General features: G+C 41.1%; 3 protein-coding genes across 3 annotated transcripts; all 3 read right to left on the bottom strand.

The window, feature by feature from the left end:
* Window positions 1-4,414: 4,414 nt before the first annotated feature.
* LOC137942583 (tetraspanin-6) lies at window positions 4,415-6,497 on the bottom strand. The gene is made up of 3 exons (XM_068788286.1): window positions 5,917-6,497; window positions 4,907-5,226; window positions 4,415-4,615 (listed from the first exon to the last, which is right to left on the bottom strand). Exons 1-3 carry the CDS (start codon window positions 6,406-6,408, stop codon window positions 4,576-4,578), a joined length of 852 nt encoding a protein of 283 aa, XP_068644387.1. The 5' UTR covers window positions 6,409-6,497; the 3' UTR covers window positions 4,415-4,575.
* An 8,275-nt stretch (window positions 6,498-14,772) lies between these two features.
* Window positions 14,773-15,503, bottom strand: LOC137942418 (protein transport protein Sec61 subunit beta). The gene has a single exon (XM_068788054.1). It carries the CDS (start codon window positions 15,369-15,371, stop codon window positions 15,048-15,050), a length of 324 nt encoding a protein of 107 aa, XP_068644155.1. The 5' UTR covers window positions 15,372-15,503; the 3' UTR covers window positions 14,773-15,047.
* A 1,653-nt stretch (window positions 15,504-17,156) lies between these two features.
* LOC137935822 (zinc finger protein JACKDAW-like) lies at window positions 17,157-19,593 on the bottom strand. The gene is made up of 3 exons (XM_068780234.1): window positions 19,122-19,593; window positions 18,609-19,009; window positions 17,157-18,390 (listed from the first exon to the last, which is right to left on the bottom strand). Exons 1-3 carry the CDS (start codon window positions 19,264-19,266, stop codon window positions 17,620-17,622), a joined length of 1,317 nt encoding a protein of 438 aa, XP_068636335.1. The 5' UTR covers window positions 19,267-19,593; the 3' UTR covers window positions 17,157-17,619.
* Between the last annotated feature and the right edge of the window lie 416 nt (window positions 19,594-20,009).

The following is a 20,009-nucleotide window of genomic DNA, read 5'->3' as shown; positions in this document are numbered from 1 at the left end:
CCCTCCTGGAGAAAGAGCTTGTCTTCAAGCTCAAAGGTGGGGTAGAGAGCCCGGAAGGACGCTAGGGGCTCCCAGGTAGTGTCAATGGGGTTTGTCTCAGCCCACTGCACTAGAATCTCCCAGTTGCCCTGAATGTGGGGAGTCTGCAACACTTGAGTTGGAGTAGAAAGTACCCGACCCTCTTGCAGTGGTGGTGAAGGTGTATGGAGGAATGGAGAGTCTCCATGGAAGGCCTTGAATTGCGAGACATGAAAAACATTGTGGAGCTTAGCCTCTCGGGGTAGCTGCAAGCGGTAGGCTACTGTGCCAATGCGGTCCAGCACTTGAAAGGGCCCATAAAATTTTGAGGATAATTTGTGACGCTTTGAGGTTGTGAGGGATAGTTGTCAGTATTGTTGGAGACGAAGCCACACATAATCCCTTGGAGAGAAGACCACTTCCCGGTGTTTTTTTTATCATAAGAGTGTTTCATTGCTTGTTGGGTTGCTTGGAGGTGAGTGCACACCTGATTGAGCATATCGTCCTTCTCTGCTAGGGCCTGGTCCAGAGTGGCCACCTTAGAGGAACAGGGTTCATACGATAAGAGCCGGGGTGGATCACGGCCGTACACTACCTTGAAAGGGGTTGTGCCAAGTGCCCTGTGGTAGGAAGTATTATAACAGAATTATGCCCATACCAGCCAATTAACCCACCGTTTAGGCGAGTCTCTCACAAAACAACGTAGGTACATCTCAATAGTTCTGTTGACGACTTCTGTCTGGCCATCGGTCTGCAGGTGGTAGGCGGAAGAGAAAGCCAACTTGGTGCCTTGCAGTTTGACGAGTTCCTTCCAAAAAGTACTGGTGAAGAGGGCATTTCTGTCACTAGTAATAGACGCAGGCACCCCATGTAATCGGACAATATAATCCATGAAGAGCTGGGTGATGTGAGCTGCTGTGTAGGGATGCGCCAGAAGCAGAAAATGGGCATATTTTGAGAAGCGGTCGACCACTACAAAAATAACTGATTTTCCTAAAGATAGTGGCAATCCATCGATGAAATCCATGGAAATATCAGACCATACCTTTGAAGGTAACTGAAGTGGTTGGAGCAACTCTGCTGGACTTAATGATTCGGCTTTGTTCCGCTGACAAGTTGTCACATAGTATGTTACACTTCTCTTCATACCCTTCCAATAAAAATCTCGACTGAGACGAAAATATGTTTTCTGCCTGCCCTCATGTATGCTATCATGAAAAGTGGACAAGATGCTGTGAATGAGTGGCGAGGTGTGATGCAGATATATCCTGTTCCTGAACAATATAAGACGATCCTGGAGCCGCCAGTGCTGGATGGTTTTCGCTAACCCGATCAGTTCCCTTTCATAGGCAGCGAGTTTGTGATGGTGTTGGCCCAGTTGTCTGCTAAAATAAGCTATCGGGTGGCTTTGTTGCTGTAATACTGCGCTGATACCCCCACGAGACACATCACATTCAACCACAAATAATTCAACGAAGTCTGGTAGCTGCAAGACTGGCGTTGAAGATAATGCTACCTTCAACTGCTGAAAAGAAGAAGTTGCTGTCTCGGACCAGAGAAATGCATTTTTCTTAAGTAGATGGTTGAGTGAAGCAGCAATATGTCAGTAGTTACGGATGAATTTTCTGTAATAACCAGCAAGCCCCAAAAAACCCCTTAATGCTGAGATGGATGTGGGAAGAGGTCAGTCGATGACTGCCCGTATTTTACTCTGGTCGACCTTCACACCCTCTGCTGATATAACGTGCCCCAGATATGCCACTTTTGATGTGCCCATGGAACATTTGAATTGGTTTAAAACCAAATGATGGGAACGTAAGATAGTAAAAACTTGGCGAAGATGATGAAGGTGCTCGTCCCAATTTTTGTTATATATCAGGATATCATAGAAAAAACAAAAACAAACTTCCTCAAGAGAGAATTAAATACCTCATTCATGAGGGCCTGGAAAATGGAAGGGGTGTTAGATAGACCAAATGGCATGACCGGAAATTTGAAATGCCCATGATGCCGCTGTCTTCTCCACATCGGACGGATGAACCCGAATTTGATGATAACTTGACTTCAGATCCAACTTCGTAAATAAGGTAGCTCCATGTAATTCATCTAATAACTTGTCAACCACTGGTATAGGAAATTTATCTTTAATTGTATGAGTGTTGAGCTCCTTGTAGTCAACACAAAACCACCAAGACCTGTCATGTTTCTTGACCAATAACACAGGGGATGAAAAGGGAGACCTATTGGGCTGAATAATTCCTTAGGCGAGCATAGTTTGGCATTGGCACTCAATTTTATCCTTTTGTAAGTGGGGGTAACGGTAAGGCCTGACCACTACTGGTTCAATCCCCAATTTCAACCTTATGTGGTGATCACAATGGCGAATAGGCGAGAGGGCAATAGGGGACTGAAATAAATCACCAAATTCTGTAAGTAAAGTAGTTAACTTACTGCTTAGCGCTCTGGACTTGAATTCCCTGAAGAGTGCAGGGCGCAGTAGCATGTGTGCCATGAATGGTAATCTGAAGCTGGGCAGCTATAAACATCATGGTAAGTGATTTGAAATCCCACAAGATATGCCCCAATGTTTGGAGCCGTTTAATTCCGAGTACCAAGTCAAACCCCGCTAGTGGAATGACCAAAAAATCGGCTACAAAGGAGTGCCCTTCAATAAACAATGGTGTGGCTGTAGAGATACCCGCATTGGAGATTTTGGCCTCATTGGCCACTGAGACGGATATGTCGGTGTTCTGTTGAATTACCAACCCAAACTGTTTTGTGGCTGGCTGACTTATGAAGTTGTGGGTGCTGCCGGAGTAAACTAAGGCCAGTAACTAGAGGTGTTGCACACCCGCTCGAACTTGCATTGTGTTGGAGTTGTGCATGTCGGTCATAGCATGGAGTGAAATAACTGGTGCATCTTGTTCGGCCTCAACACTGTCTTCCACTGGGTTAACTTCCTCTGTGTCATTGAAGACCTCCAAATAGAATAACCTATTGCATAGGTGATCCTGGACATGTTGTTCATCACAGTTATAACAAATGCCCTTGGCCCACCGTTGTTCCATCTCCTGCCTGGACAATTTTCTAATGTATGGAGCTGGTGGCTTGGAGGGTGAAATATCTGCACGGGGTGCTGAATTTGGCCCAAGGCATGTAGTCCCTGAATATGATGTGGGGGCATTGGTGGGCGCCCTGCTTGGCCAAGAAGGTCTTCTAACCAGGGATTGTTTGAGGATGTGCTGTTTAGCATCAATTTTCCTAGCCAAGTTCATAGCGTGGTCCAAGTCTCGAAGGTCATGTAATTCTACCTCCAGACGTAGGGCCTCTGTCAACCCAACAGTAAAGAGATGAACATACTGCGAGGGCCTGACAAAGTTACTGGCTTGGGCCAAGCATTCCTGAAAGTGCTTTTGGTACAATTCAATAGCTCCCGTCTGTTTTAAATTCACCATCACCCAAAAGATTGCTATGGGCGGGAAAACCAAACCTCAACATGCAAGATTGTTTAAATAAATCTCAATCCTGAACCAGATGTTTATTCTTAAACTAGTGGAACCATAGAAGCACTTCATCAAGCATATGGAATGCCGCTAAATGGACCTGGTCATCCGCAGGTGTTCTTTGATTGTAAAAGAACTGGTCACATCGGTGTAACTAGATCAAGGGGTATGACCCATCAAATGTCGAAAAATCCAATTTAACATACCTAGGCACCGAATTAGAGGCATGCGCTTGGGGTCCCATTGTGGGATGTGGGGGGCACTACTGTGGTGGGGGTGGTGGCGGGTGGTGATGGTGGTGTTCGGCCGGAGGAGTGTAGCTTCCGGGCGGCAGCGGCCCTCGAACCACACCTTCATCCAGTCGTCGGAGGATTTGCCGGATGGAATCATTCAAAGTTGCCATTGTCGATTGAAGGTCAGTAGTGTGCTGGCGATTATCGTCAATGGCTTGATTTTGTACCTCTGTCCTTTGGCGTTGTTCCTCTATAAGTTGATGCAAATCCTCTGGGGAAGAGGAATCCCAAGGGTGGACTTGTCTGATACCAAAATGTTAGGATCTTCCCAGGCCATAGATCTTGTCACCCTTCTTCCTTCTCTTCCCTCCAGATTTGCTCTTGACGTGGGAAGGAGTTTTCAGTGTTTGGAACGTGGAAAAGTGAAAGTGAATTGAGCCTTGACCTAGACCTTAGGAGGAAGAATCTAACCTCTAACCTTCTACTTGATTATTCATTAAACCCTTCTCCCCTATAAATAGGATTAGGGACGTGAATGACAAAACCGTCCCCTGGGTCACTAAGTTTAAGAAAATTACAATCAAACCAACCCCAACCAAAACCAACAGACATAAAAAGGAAAATTCCATAATTTTATTTCTACACCTGTTTATTATCCGGGATGCTATGGAGTTCATAACAAGTTTATATGAAAATGATATGCAAAGTTTCTTGATCTGTCTTATTAGTATGAAAAGGCAAATATAGTTTGAAGTAGTCCCTGTATCTAATCAAACATATTTACAGTACAAAAAGACTTAGATGTTCATTTCTTCATTCCCTTAATACAGACGCTCCCTTTGGTCGTGCCACCATCTCCAACTGCAAAAATAAAAATTATTAATATATAAGACAAATTCTTACTTATTCTTTTACTATTTTATACGAAAAAACATTTGGTGTGAAAAATGCTAACTATCTCCATCATCATCTCATGATTAGACGATTGAGATAGTCTCATGTCTCACATGCCTTTTCTTAGCACTCTTATCTATGAATGGATATAGAACAAACCATCCTGCAGGTCCAATCCGATCAAATTCATCTAATTATCTTCCATTTTAGCTGCGGAAAAAAAAAAACAAAGAAATTTTGTGAAGGATAGAGGGTCACCAGTAAAAGTCCCATCTGGGTCGAACTTTGGTCATCCTGTTTTCGCCATATGGGTAATCGGTCTCAGACCTCTTGCTGTTCCTAAAGGCGCAGCAGCCGATGCAGTAGACGCCGATGATGAAGACGAGGACGACGACGTTGAGGACAGAAAGCTTGTGCCAGTCCCTCCGGACGTCCTCCAGCACCGCCGCCTTGCACGAGTCGCACTCGTAGCACAGCAGTCCCGGCGCGTTGTTCCATTTCATGCAGTCCGGGTCTTGCGCCGCCATAATTTCCGTGCTCCCGTAGCTGCAAGAGGTCGGTGGCTTGCAGCAGCCCGACTGCATGCACCATCTCCTCACATCAATTTTTCTTCCTTTTCTTCCTTCCCATTCCATTCAAACATTACCCCCCGACTGATTTTTTTAAGCATTTAGTGGAGATTAAAACAACAGAAATCGATTGAAGGTCACATTTTTAAGAACCCAGATTCCTTGAAACAAAAAATAAAGCAAGCCTCTAAAACTGTCAATGGGGATGTCATTCCACAAGGAAATAATCCATTTCTCAGGTCACCAACAAGTTACCAGAGACAAGCTTTCCCTCATTAAAAAAAAAAAAAAATTTCAAAAACGAGCCTTGGGTTAAAAAACTGGAAAGATTTGTCATCAAATGACACGAACAAGGACATATCACGGATCTTCATTTTGGTGTTAACATGTATACGATGGATCGACTGGTTCAGTGAGTTGAAAGGTTTTACAAATTATCTTGGGATCTATTCCCCGTCCAAATGGATGGGATTCCAATATTCTATTCCCTTGTCTCCTTTGTGGGCTTCATAATGGCCCCCTTTATTGGAAGAGAATTCCCGAGGTCTCACCTAATCCTTTTCTTCTCAGCCAAGTGAGAAGGGTTTTGTCATCATTCGGTCGGACATTAGTTGAATGGTTTTTTATTTTATAGAATGAATATTTGGGAGAAAATTAAAAGCTAAGTAAAAACGAAGAGGTGAGGAAGAAAAGCGAAACCTGAATGGGAGACATGTCCCGCTCCAGATAATCAAGGGGAGTCCACAGGGAAAGCTTCGCGCACGTACTGGAACTCAAGATGCAGCTCCGGATTTTGCTCCAGTTAGCCGGGTCTCTGACCCTGTTCCTCAGCCACGACGAGTAATCCTCCAAATGGTACTCCCTGTAGTTCCGACCGGGGACCGGAACCCCGCCGCCGTGGCTGGTGACGACGAAGCCGAAGATGGTGAAAGAGAGGAGGGTGGCGATGAGGAGCAGCATGACGACGAGGTAGACCCAGAGAGCCCAGGCGACGTTGAAGCAAGCTCCGACGAAGCCAGCCAAGGAGACGACGAGGACGACGAAGCCCAGGACGAGGAGCGGCGTCTGGAGGAAGCTCTCGCAGGTGGTGCTGCTCCTTGCCATCCATAATCCGCCGCCGATCAAAGGGATGGAGGCGATAAGGGTGAAGAAGTTGAGGAAGCCGATGACCGTGTTGCTGAAGCGGTACATGGTCTCTTCTCCTCCCTCTCCGGACGTAAGCTTTTCTCTTTTCTCGATACAATGGCTGAGGCTTGAGAGCCGCGCTTAACCTGCTTTATTTTGGTTAATGGTAAGGGGTGCTTTTTCTCTTTCTGCTTTTAGGCTTCTCAAAAGCATCGATTAAATTCCCTTTTTTTGAAATGAATTCCCTCCTGCGTCGGTCTCTTCTTTCGTAGCTTGCTTTTTTATATTTTTATTCCAAAGTGCTTGGTGGGCCTTCAGCGCTCTTTTAGGCCCACGTCGCCAAATTAGACCCAAATTCCCTCCTATTTTATTTCCCAGTTTGAAGTGAGGTTCAAGCGTGACTGCGGTTTGTAAAGATCAATAATGGCTGAAACTGCGGCGGTGCTGCGGCCATGATTATCCATTTGTCGAATTCTTTAATGTGGAAAAGTAGAAAGATGGGGTTTCTTCTAGCTTGGGCAAATGAAGCTAACTTTTATCTGTCAGCCACCCAGGCTGATGTTTCCTGTTGTGCGAGAGGGTGAGACGGAACTTGCAGAAATTACATCACCTGATTCGATTCATTCCATGTCAATTCCGAATCAACCTGGTGAATCGCGAAACAATGGGTTGGTTGGCCTTCAAATCGGCGTGCCTAAAAACACCACTCCTTGTGAATCAAATTTTTGGGGGGTTTTCTGCCAAATTTAGGGAACACAAAGAGTTTTTGTCCAACTCTTGTTACTCTTCTTTTCGGAGGATCGTTTACTGGGTTTAGGGTTTAGGAACACGATTCACACATTCGATTAAAGTACCTAGGATACTGAAAGCCTAAAACAATGAAAGCTTGACGACGAGAAGAACTGTACGTCTTCTTTTCTCTTCATCAATCAATTTGATCATTCGGAAATGATCCTCGACCTCTAGAAAGATGGAATGGTTAATCTAGCTCTTGCTTCCTCTGCAACTTCCTCACATTCTTTATCTCGTAGTTGTCACACTAACTTTTATCAAATTTCATAAACCGAAGCTCGAAAAAATACCCAAATGAAGGAATAATTTTTTGTATCATCATCACCAATAGTGAATGGAATAATTTTACTTCTTTCACACCACTCTCATCATCACCCACTAAATCTTTTCTTTGCAGGATATGCCCAACATTTCCACATACATTAAACTCCCAACTATAGAAGCATATGGAATGTTTTTCATTTGTTCCCTCTCTAAATTATTTCATGAACTTGTTCCAAACTTAATTTGTCACATTTGATAAAAGGTACAACACCAGATGAACAATTATTTATAGGATATCTCTCTAGAAGGACAGATCCTAATGTCCCTTGGGGTCTGTCTCTATCAATCTTTATGCTTATGACATAAGCAGTTTCGCCCATATCCTTCATATCAAATTTCATCGAGAGAAATCGGTTGACCTCATGAAGTAATCCTAAATCACTTAAAGCAAGTAGAATATCATCTACATATAGGACTAAGAAAATTATTTTGCTCCCACTAACCTTATGATATATACATTGATCCATGATATTCTCCGTAATGCCAAATGAAGAAATAACATCATAAAATTTTAAATACCACTGATGGGAAACTTGTTTTAGTCCATATATAGATTTTTTAAGCTTACAAACTAAGTGATCATTCCTATCTGAAATGAAACCTTGATGTTATTTCATGTAAACCTCTTCTTCTAAGTCTCCATTGAGGAAAGTCGTTTTCAAATCCATTTGATGTAACTCTATATCATAATGAGCTACTAATGTCATAATTATCCAAAATGAATCATTCTTTTAAACAGGAGAGAAGTTATCATGATAATCAATTCCTTATTGTTGAGTAAACCATTTGGCACAAATCTCGCCTTATATCTTTTAATATTGCCTAAAGAGTTTTTTTTTAAAAAAAAAAACTATTTACAGTTAATGGCCTTCCCCCTCTAAGCATTCAATAAGATCCCAGACTTGGTTTTTAGCCATTGAATCCAATTCTTCCTTCATGGCATCATTCCATAATGTGGATTTTTGTCCACTCATGACCTGTGAAAACGTAATAGGATTATCTTCAACACAAGTGTCCATGTCAGACTCTTGAAGGTACACTTCATATTCTGAAGAGAATACAGGTTTCTTAACTCTTGAAGATCATCTGAGTGGTGCTACAATATTTTCAAGTTGAGAATGTCAAGTAACCTGATCTATAGAAGTATTCTCATGATGAGATGGTTCTTCAACTAGTGGTTGTACTTGAATAATTGAATTCTTATGATTATCATGAACAACAACCAATCTATGCGAAGATGTAAGAGCAGGTTGAGAACTTGTATGCTCCTTGAAAATTAACTTTTGAGGTTTGCTACTCCCATTAATTTCATCATTCTCGAGGAACATTGCATTCTTAGATTTGACAATTCTTATCAAACGAGATGGACAATAAAATCTGTATCCCTTAGACTTTTTCGCATAACCAATGAAATGTCCACTGATTGTTCTGAAGTCTAACTTTGTTTCATGTGGATTGTAAAGTCGAACTTCAGCTAAATAGTCCCAAATATGTACATGTCTTAAACTAGGTTTTCACCCTTTCCCAAACATGTACATGTCTTAAGTTTGGAACAAGGTCCACGAAATAATTTAGAGAGGGAACAAATGAAAAACATTTCATATGCTTCCGTAGTTGGGAGTTTAATGTACGATCAGGTTTGCACAAGACCCGGCATAACATATGCAGTGGGAAGGTTGGACAGATATCAAAGTAATCCTGGTTTGGACCATTGGAAAGCTGCAAAGAAAATCATGTGATACCTTCAAGGGACTAAAGACTACAAGCTTACGTACAGACGATTTGATCATTTTGAAGTGATTGGATATTCAGACTCTGATTTTGCTGGCTGCCTTGATTTGAGAAAGTCAACATCGGGATACGTCTTCTTATTAGTTAGAGGGGGCATTTCTTGGAGAAGTGAAAAACAATTTTTGATTGCTAATTCTACCGCAGAAGCAGAGTTTGTAGCATGTTTTAAAGCGTCATCATAGACTATATGGTTGAAGAGCTTTATTTCATAGCTTGAAATTATTGACACAATTTCTAAGTCATTAAGGATTTATTGCGACAATTCCGCAGTAGTGTTTTTAGCCAAGAACTATAAGAACAGAAGTCATAGTAAGCATATTGACATAAAGTTTTTAGCTATTCGAGAACATGTCAAAGCAAACAAGGTGGTTGTGGACACATCAACACCGAATTAATTATCGTTGATCCGTTGACAAAAGATCTACCACACGTTGCTTATAAGGGACATGTTGAACATATGAGACTCAGTTTTATTAAATAATTTTTGTAATTAAGATTCTCTTTATGTTTGTATCGCAATTTTGTCAATGAAAAACTCCATTAAGTTCATTTGTGTTTTCTCTTATTTGGTTGTATACATAAAGTTTAGAGAATGACACTATAGGATGATCCCGAATGAGTATTATGAAAGTTTATTCATAAAGAAATATGTCACATAAAGTTCTCATTCAAATGAGACAGTTGTATTGTAATACGTGGAAGGTAATACTTGCTCTAAAAGACTTACCGTCACGATTCATGTAATTTAATCTTTTTTGTTTGAGTATAATGATATTATATCTATGGAAATTTTTTTTGAAGATGTATCAATAATCAATGATACATATTAAGTAGGCGTATGGGTCAAGTGGGAGAATATAAGACGGTTCACGAACCGTCATTAAGTGACCCGTCTGTAGTCGGTTTTCTATTGATGGTGGTCGCCGGTTACAACCTTACGATTTCTCGTCAGTTTGGTGGTTTACTTTGATGGGTTTGGTCTAGTAGATGCATGTCTGAACGTTGCTATCGACGAACTTTTGCGATAGACAAGACAATGTCATTTTTCACTGGAGACGAACACGCGGAACGCCGGAAATTGACACCATGTCAGGAGGTGTTCATGAGTTTTATTTATCTTTTATTGAAAAATTCATAATATAAAGATCCTACAGCATTCTCATAAAAAAATTACTTTGTTTAATTGATTGATAATATTATATAAAGTTTACCAATTAAATAAGAGAAAACTCAGCAATAGTGGGAGGGCTCCGTGACGCAGTTGCCGCTGCAACCTCCCCTGTTTGTGTCCATGGAAGTTGAGACCAGTCGGAAGAGTTCAAGGAGCCTCTACAAGCCCAAGAGTAAAAGAGAAAGAATAACTCGCGTGCACGTCTTGTAACAGAATCGACGCTGTTGCTGGGGGCAATGGAATCGACTCTCGTTCAAAAGGGTCTGGTGATTGTGTTTCTTCAGTTCGTGGAAGGATAAAAGGAGGTGGTGACTGGTCTCAGGGTACTTGTTCTTTCTTGAAGCTTAGAGAAAAACAGTGAGAGCAGAGAATAAAGATATTCGGAACCCTATTTTTTTTCTAAAAATAAAATGTTTTAGAGAGAATGTGAAGGAAAGACGAAGAAGATATGAACAAGAGACAAGAAAGAAGTCTGCATTTATCTTTGCTCTTGATGGATCTAGCATATCAGCGAGGCCAAGGCCTACAGCTTATTAGAAACTGAATTTTAATCAGACTTTCTTGGGTTTCTCTCTGTTTATGCTTTGATCTTTCATTCTTGTTTTGTTTCAGATTGCTTTGCTGTGTTCTCCATGATGCTCTCTTTCTTTTATGTTTTTTTATTCAGGTTGTTACATGGATTGATCTCTCGGTCTCTCTGCTCAATCTCTTCGGTTAGTGCACTTTGAAAGTGTTGTGTAAAGTGAATTATCTAGTGAAAGTAAAAGCAAGCAAAAATGAATTACTTTTTTGTTAGTGTGCGCAATAAAAAATATAGTGTAAAATATTTTTTATTGTTAGTGTGCACAATGGAAAGTGCGGTGTAGAGTGCATAAATTTTTTATTAATAAAATATTTTGATAGATTTTAAAACAAAATCCATAGATTCTACAAGGATGGGTTCTCTTTTCTTCTCATTTGGATTTTAAACTCTGTGTAATTTCTTTGTCATTGAGATATAGTTATATGGACGTGTAATAAGTCATTGAATTTTAGATTTGGACTCAATTAATTATTTTAGTCTTTCGACTTATAATCTTATTACTAATTGCATCTCTTCGTCTATTTTTTTCCAATTTTTTATTTGATTACATTGAATGTTTATATCAATAAAATTTTAAAAAATTTTACGCTGTAGATTTTCTTTTACAAAATTTTGCTAAAATTTATATTGAGAAAAGAGGAATTGGCAAGGGCTCCTTTCCGTTTCGACATCAATTTATTTCTCGTTTTCTGAAAAAACTCTTAAATAATAAATTGTTTTAGAAAAGAACTGATTGTTTTTCCATGAACTACATGTCTACGCAGTGACCTCCTTCGCGCTATCTGGTTTTGGCGTTTGTAAAATCCGAAGCAGGCATGGTTCTATCCTGATTAGCGAGAAAGTAGGAACAAAACGCAACGGCTCATATATGTTTTCACAAGGATCATCCCCGAGAACTGTCGTAGAATATCAAACCCAGTATACGAAACTACCTTCGTCCCGAACTCCAACATTTGCACACATGCCCCAGAGAGCAAAATCCACTCATCCTAAATTGAAACATGGAAGCTTCAACCTCCGTCTCAAGGAGCAAAAAGAAAGCAGCAAGCTGATGCGAGAACTTCTAACTAAATAGCTAACCTTAAGTGAAAATAGTAAACAGGCCAGGAGGTCAAGCTGCCACGGTTCATGGCAACTTCCAAAGAAACCCAGGTTTTCAGGTTTTCCACAACAAAATGGTTATTCACCGCTGGCACCCACCTTCCAAAGATGATTGAAACTTAAAAACTGGTTCTTCACATACAAAAATCTTGCACAAGGGTCTATGGAAGTAAGGTTCCATTTGGACAGAAGCAAAACAAGTTCAGCTTTTTACAAGGTCTGCCCATGTTAGCGAGAAGGGTTTATCATAAGCTCAAGCCTGGAATTTGTCCCATGGAGCAGCATACTGTTAGTTACATCCAATCACTAGAGGAAGGTAAACGGTACACATACATGTGGGAGCCGCATCCTACTCCGCCTCCCCAGCAATAAGAATGAAATAGCACCACACTATTCCATAGAACTAGTGAGTGCCAATCCACTCTGGACTGCAAAATTACTGGTGGAAAGTGATAGGAAAATTCAGCCACATATCACAGAAGAACAGCAGTAAGAGGCACAAAGGAAATAAAAATTGGGACAATTAGTTCTAAAATGGAAGTTGTGTAGGTTTTATCCAAGTTAAGCAGCACCACGAAGTATTACAGGTGGCATCCAGAAGATGGTTCTTAAATGTCAATAACCTCACCACATCCACTATACTGAAAATCAATGTGGGACATCGGGTTAGCTTACACAAATAGACAAGTAATGGAAGAGTTAAGGTTAGATATTTCATCTAAAAGTTTCACTAAGACCAGACAGGAAAAGGCCCTTCGAAACATAGTAAGACACTTTAGACTAGGCCAAAATTCCTTATTTTGAAAGGGTAATTCAATTCTATGTTTGGGTCAACTAATCAGTTCAAATCCCATTCTTTTCATAAGCACGACAAAGTGACAACAAGCACCAACCAGAGATGTCCAAGATAAAAAAAAACAAACATTATATGGCCCTACACTTTAAATAACCACCATCTCTTGAAGACATTTCTCCAAATACTAGCATAAACTAGATGAGGAAGTAACCAACACACACACACACACACATATATATATAGAAATACAATCTGCTAAGCAGGATATCTGAAGAGAGGTTGAAGCCTCAAAAACCTTATGTTTTGGACTATGCAGAACTTACAAAAGCAGACACAACAGATTTAGGGGAAAAAGGGGAACAACAACCAAAGTCACTTCTAAGTTCTAACATGGCTGCTGGGTCTGCTACCAGCACACAGGTATCAAGGTCACTGAATCTGACTGTCCAGGACAAAACACTCAAGCAAGTTGAGCAAGAAGATAGAATCAAAAATGAAAAAACCCCAAATATCAGATAAACAGGACATAGGTAAAGAATTCTGCTGAATTTTAAATACTCAGTGTCAGCTAGCACATTACAGTTGCAAGAGAAACGACCTCAAGAAACTAATCCCAATTTAGGATTCTCTATTTTTGTCAAATAAGATGTACACACTCTGTGATATTTGTCTAGCAACGTTATGGAAAATATAAACAACCTATTTATGTGATTACATGATGAAAAAAATCCTATCAGGGATTTTCCAAAAGAAAGTGCATGCGACAACTGTTTACTCAGAAAGCTGCAGACCAGTTAGTAACAATTAATTACATTGCACGTAAATTTTAAATTAAAAAAGTACTTTGACAAAAGAAACTATCAGTACAGTGCAAGACTCAGGCAACTCATTTCATGAGTCAGCCCAAGACACCCACAATACCAAAGCTATACCACAAAAAAATAACAGATACTGTAATTCTTTCGAAAAAGAAGCCAAAGTAGAAAATACTGTTGCAAAGGAGCACAAGCAGACATGCAACTTGTTTTAGTTCAATAATTTATGTTAAAGTTTTGAAGTGCCATAATAGTTCTACAAAAACTTGTTCTTGGACATGAAATCCACTGCCACTAGGAATACTAAGATGTCCAAATACAGATTCCATGTTTCTAAATAACATTAGCAGCTTAGAGAGCTATCATCTCTTGGAAAGAAAGTATGATCCAACATGGAAAGGTCCTAACCAGTTTTTATCTGTAGCATAATAGCTGCAGTCGTTATAATACAATTAAACACAAGCATATAAAAAAGAACCACTGAATCGGTAGTTCTTTGCATCTAGATTATCTGCTATGACAGATCATTTTTCTTATACTTGATTTTGTTAATAATGATGTTGCATAAATGTATGATCCAACAAACTGAGTTCCATAAATGTATGAGTTCCACAAACTGAGTTCCATTTTTCTTATACTTCATTAATGATGTTCCGTAAATGTAAACAAACTGACTTCTCACCAAACGCACAAAAATATTCCATAGCAATGAACACAGTCCACTAGAAAACTTGCAGCAATGATCACAAGCCATTTTCACAATGCTTCAAACTATGTCGAGAAAGCAATTGCCACTCATGCTAGAGTACTATCAACGAGGAACTGTATTTTTCCTGTTCTCCATCTATAACCGACCTACTTGATTTTCTGAAGTATTTCTCCACTAATTTGAATTTGCCACATCTTAGCGCTTTTTTCACACATATCTTCAAAATGTTGAAACTGCTTACAACGACTAGCATCATCCCACACCAGACACTTAGATTATGACAAAGCAATAATGCAGATAAATGGAAAAACAACAGTTTTGTCGAAAATATAAATATGGCAAACGAAATTACAACAGAAAACAAGGATTCTAGCGCGACATTCTATTTCGAAATCTAAATTAATCCGTGATATAATAAATAAAAATGAAGCCAAAAAGTTAAACGGTCAGCCACCACGATCAGTTGATCGATCAGGATTACAAAACCTCAAAACCTAACCTCCTCAAGAGTATCGAACCAGAGATCTACTCCTGGAGCTAAAAAAAAATTACACTCCAAAATCCTGAAATTAGAGACCGCTGATAGATAGAGATGGAGCTGAAGATCGAGATCAAGTCCGAGATCAAGACGCACCAGCGGATCTGTAGCGATAGAACTTACCGAAGACGTGGAGGGCGGTGACGAAACCGATGAAGCAGAGACTCATGACGAGGACGACCGTAGGAGATATCTTGAGGCCTGGAGCGTCATCGGTGTAGAAGCGGAGCACATTGGAGCTGCCGCCTCCGCCAGCGCTGAAGCTCCCGGACGATCCACCACCGCCGCCGAGTCGGCGGCGGCGCATGCCGGCAGCCGCCGCGGGCGTTCCGCGGGGCGCTGAACCAACGTTGCTGGGGCGAGCGTTGGCCGAAGAAGAGGCTTGCGACTGAGAAGATCCCTTGGCCATAGGTGGTGAGGTTGTTTCTTCCTCCGGGCGTTGGTAGTGACGGGAGGCGAGGAGCAAATCAAAAACCTCTTTCTTATTTAATTTATGATTCGGAGAGACACAGCGAGGTCGTGATGAAGCTCATATTGATGTATGAACTATGAACCCACTGCAAGCCCATTTTCAACCCGAACCCAGGGTGAATTAGGGTTAGAAAAAATCCGTCCCTATGTCCCTATGGGATGATGGGCCAACCCTATCCGGCCTAGATCGGGTTGTCTTGAGTCAAAGTGTCTCATTTTACTACAATGTGTATGCAAATTCATGCTACCTATCTTAAAATCTGGTATGTATTGATTTATATGTCTCATTCTCTTTTGGTAATATAAGTTACCAAAGTTGGACATTTGTAAATGAGCTTTCAAAGAAAGTTGAGGACATGTTTTAGCATAATTTGGGTACACCTTAGACAATGGATTGTAATTTCCTTTGTAATGACAAATTATATATATATATATATATATAAGTATTTATTACCATTGTTATAAAAACGGATCAACTCGATTATGTGATCAGGTCTAGGTCCCAATCTAATCGGTTCAATCTAGTCGGACTGTCGGTTACTGACATCATAATTTTTTTAAAAAATTATTATAAAGTAAGTAAAAATCTTTAAAATATACATATAAACTATAAATTAATTCTAAAATTATAAAAATTAATTAAATATAAAACTTCTATATGATAAAAATAAATATATTCATTCTCCACATTCTTATGTTTAAATGCAAGCTGAACTATTGGTTGGTAGTGTCACATGTAGGCAGTAGAAAAATATAAAAAAATATAATTATTCTGAATATGAATTTTTTTGTCGATATAAAACGATGTTTTCACTTAAGAAATTAATGGTTCTATTTTTTTATATAAATTAATTTTTATTTGGAACAATGATATATGTAAAAATAGATGTGTGAAAATGGCCAACTCTCGTGTGCCTCTCATTTTAAAGTTGTTAATGGCCTTCGTTATCCAAAATTAGCATTTTGCTCTAATCGTCACCTCCTTACACGGACTGGATAATCATCGCCTCAGAGCTTTTATGAGTCATCTTCTTTCGGCTATTTACAAGAGTGCCATCACACTAGTCGACTTTCGTCGTCGAATTGCCTGATGTATGGACTGGTCAACGTGCTGTTCGAAAGATCGACAGCAGCAGCCGCGGAAGAACCAGACGAAATGGAATCTCTTAAGCTGTAAATGTTGTCGACAAACAACGACAGGCCTGTCAGCTTTAGTGACTGAATATGGAGCGGAGATCGATCGCAAGAATTTTTCTGTCTGTGTTTTTTTTTTTTTTTTTTTCAAAAATCTTTCCTATAAGTTTATGACAAGATCCTTCGTACAAGTCTGAAAGGGCTGTATATTTGTCAAAATATGAAGCGGAAAATCATTCCGAATTTGAAAGTGAGAAATCGGGTCCGCCGTGAATCACTGATGAAAGAGACTAGAACGAGTAACGTCGATATATCTTATTGCAGACAGTCAATTTCTTTGGCTGTGAGCAATCATTCTCCGGTTGCTTGAATGGAATCAATACATTTTTAGTACCTGGAAGTCTTCAAATGTTTGGGACTTCGAATGGATCGAAAGCAAATTAATGTGATGAAAATCGATCTATTCGTAAGTTTTCATGGATTTATAGATCTAAATAGGATAAGAAGAACGACAATCTGCTCTCTCGCTATGGTAGCATCCGTTCCTGAAAGGCTGCAACTGTGATTCACCATATTCAACACCCAGAAATGGAACTCGCTAAGAGATCATGACTTTCATTTGAGCTGGTACTGAAAGCAAAAAGCAAAGACTCGGTAGGAACAGATAACAATGAAAATCTTAACTCAGTTACAGAGATCTCTACAAGTACTAAAGAGCTCTGATGCTTCATATACAAAACGACCTACTTCACTTGGTGTCATAGCTTCTTCGGAAAGAGAAAGGACCTCCGTGGTTAAACTGTGTAAGAGTACTGCCACCACTTGAGTTTTCCCATGTTTGAAAATTTGACACCCAGTGACCAGATCAGTTCGCCTAGAAATTATCCAGAGCCAACAGCTTTTTACTTGAACAGCAGGCTTGAGTATTTGCACTAATGGGATGCTTGGGAATGCTGAAGGCCTCTCTCTCTCTCTCTCTCTCCCTCTCCCTCTTGATGCTAGATCATCGATCTCTAAGCTAAAGATACAGCTGGTAATGTTCCCTATCAGCTTCAGTGATTGACATGGTAGGGAGCCACATTCATGACCGAACCAACTGAAGCATAGTTCGCAACCTCCTGCCGTAGAAAAGATCGACCGGTTCCATCTGCAGGACCCACACCGAGGAAATCTCTGGTGAGGCCCTCGTTCCCAATAATTGGTCCGATTGCAGAGATGGAGTTCGTGAATGAGTTGAGATTCTCCTGGGTCCTTCCTTGGATTAACAGCTGGCTTCTATCGTTTCCTCTGGGAGCCTCGGCCGAGGAGGAAGAAGAAGAGGGTCCTACTCGGAACCCACTGAAGAGCGATGGCCCACTTGTGGTTGCACCCATTTGTGCAGCTTTCTGTAACAAGGCCGTGGCAGACATGTGAGCAGAATGTTGATTTTGCTGCTGGCTTTGCTTGTCAGAGTATAAAGAACCGAAGCTCTCCACCATTTGGCCTTTGCTGCTTCCTCCTCCCTCACCCTTGGCCATCGGCCACCCACCAAACTCCGCCGCCGGGATTGAGGCGAACAGATTATCAGATCCGACTTGGGTCACCGTACCCATTGAAGTTGAGGTCAACAGAGTATGAGAATTGGCGGTCATGTCCATCGTATGAGGCCGATAATTTGCTCGATCGAGCAAGAGAGAAAAGCTGGGCTTAGCCGGATCTGAAGCTAGAGGAGAAAGGCCCGGTTGTGACTGGAGCAGATGAGGGTTGTTTGGCGAACCAGACGACAGCCTCGCACTCTCTTCTGTTAAGGCGTCGCAGAAGGCTCGGTGGGTTATGAAGCTGTCCTTCCTGCAAATTTTAAGGGAAGAAGAAAAACAATCGCACTTGAATAACTCGAAATAAATGCGTATCAAAATCTCCAATTTCTACCATTAATTTTGACTTCATGTATTGTCCCTTCCACTTGAAATAAATTTATCCACTACAGAGAATGCATTAATTTCATAGCGACACCATGGAAGATGCAAATCAGCAGGAATACGAGAAAGAGAGATGGATTAACCAGCCTGGAGAAGATGGTTCCACAGTCGCATTTATACTCTCGAGTCCCGCATGTTTTGACATGTGCCTTCCAATCGGACTGGACCGCGTACTTCTTCGAACACTTATCGCACTTCCACTTCTTCTCCCCGTGCTTCCTACTGAAGTGTTTCTTAATTCCTGTCAGATCGCCGAGAGCTCGAGAGGGATCGTGGTGGACGCAGCTCTTCTCGGGGCAGACATAGACCCTCTTTCGCACCTCCTTGCTCGTTCTCTGTCGGAGCTTCCACGGCAGATTGTGCCCCCGGCGGTGGAGTTGCAGATTTTGGTCCCTCTGGAACCCCTTGTTGCAGATTTCGCAGACGAATCGATTAGTGGCCATTAGGGTCTTGGGCGAGAGGGCAATCACTTCGGCATCGGGATCTATCGAAAACAGTACAGAAGAGTAAAGCCCCGTCAAATTGAGCAGAAACAGAAACGAAGTGAGCAGGAGGGATACTACTGGAGGATCGATAAATGAGACAGACAAGCTCACCTGGCGTTCCTGGTAGATTGCGTTTCTTCTTCGTTGCAACCGGCTGTGGCTGCTGGCTGTTGCCACCACTGTTAGGATTAGGGTTCGGATCCTGCGTAAACATCTGAAACGACGAAGGAACTCCGAGAGGATGATCAGTAGACATCTTTCTTTCCGCCTCTCAAAGCCCTCCAACTTTCCAACCACCTACCTGGCTTTTAAAGGAAACTCCAGAACTTGGAAACACCAGTTAGATCAGTTCCTGTACATTCAAGCCCAGATTCCTCGATCCAAGAACAACAGATCGACTGATACGGGATTCCCCTTCAAACTGTTACGGGATTCCTTTCTACCTTCCGTGTAGACGAATCCGCCCTTCCCTCTTCACATGTGTCGCTGCTGCTGATTTTCATCTAAGCTTTTTAGGAGAGGAAGGCAACTAGGCGAGGACCGTCTTGTTCAGCTTTTCTGTCTTGTATTATTTTAGTGAAAGAGAGAGACGATTCCCAGTAGAAAAGTAAAAAAAGAAAGAAACAGAAACCGAAAACTGTGAAAAGGGATTGTTTAGGGTTTGCAGGTCGGATGCGATGAGGTAACGTAGGACTTTGAATCTTGATGAAAAGCTCTCAACCTTTCTTCCCCTCTATCCCCCCCAGAATGATTAACCCATAATTCGCTTTGGATGCTACTGTGCTCTCTCTCTCTCTCTCTCTCTCTCTCTCAGTGTCCCCTTGGAATATTATTTTACCATGCAGATGACAATTCCTTCACGTTCTTGCTTACTGTGATTGCTGTCTGCAGAGGTCCCACACAAACAAGGACAACGAGAACATGAAAATTCAGATAAGTTCCAGCAAAATGCAGTCCAAAAATTCCTTACCCTATATGTCCTTTAAGCATATTACCTTC

Source organism: Aristolochia californica, unplaced genomic scaffold (genome assembly GCF_029961685.1).
Source record: "Aristolochia californica isolate CCGP_79_NKW_82.1479 unplaced genomic scaffold, dmAriCali1.0.hap1 SCAF_10, whole genome shotgun sequence".
Lineage (NCBI taxonomy): Eukaryota > Viridiplantae > Streptophyta > Magnoliopsida > Piperales > Aristolochiaceae > Aristolochia > Aristolochia californica.
The sequence above is the reverse complement of the archived record's forward strand: the minus strand, read 5'-3'. Positions and strand labels throughout refer to the sequence as shown.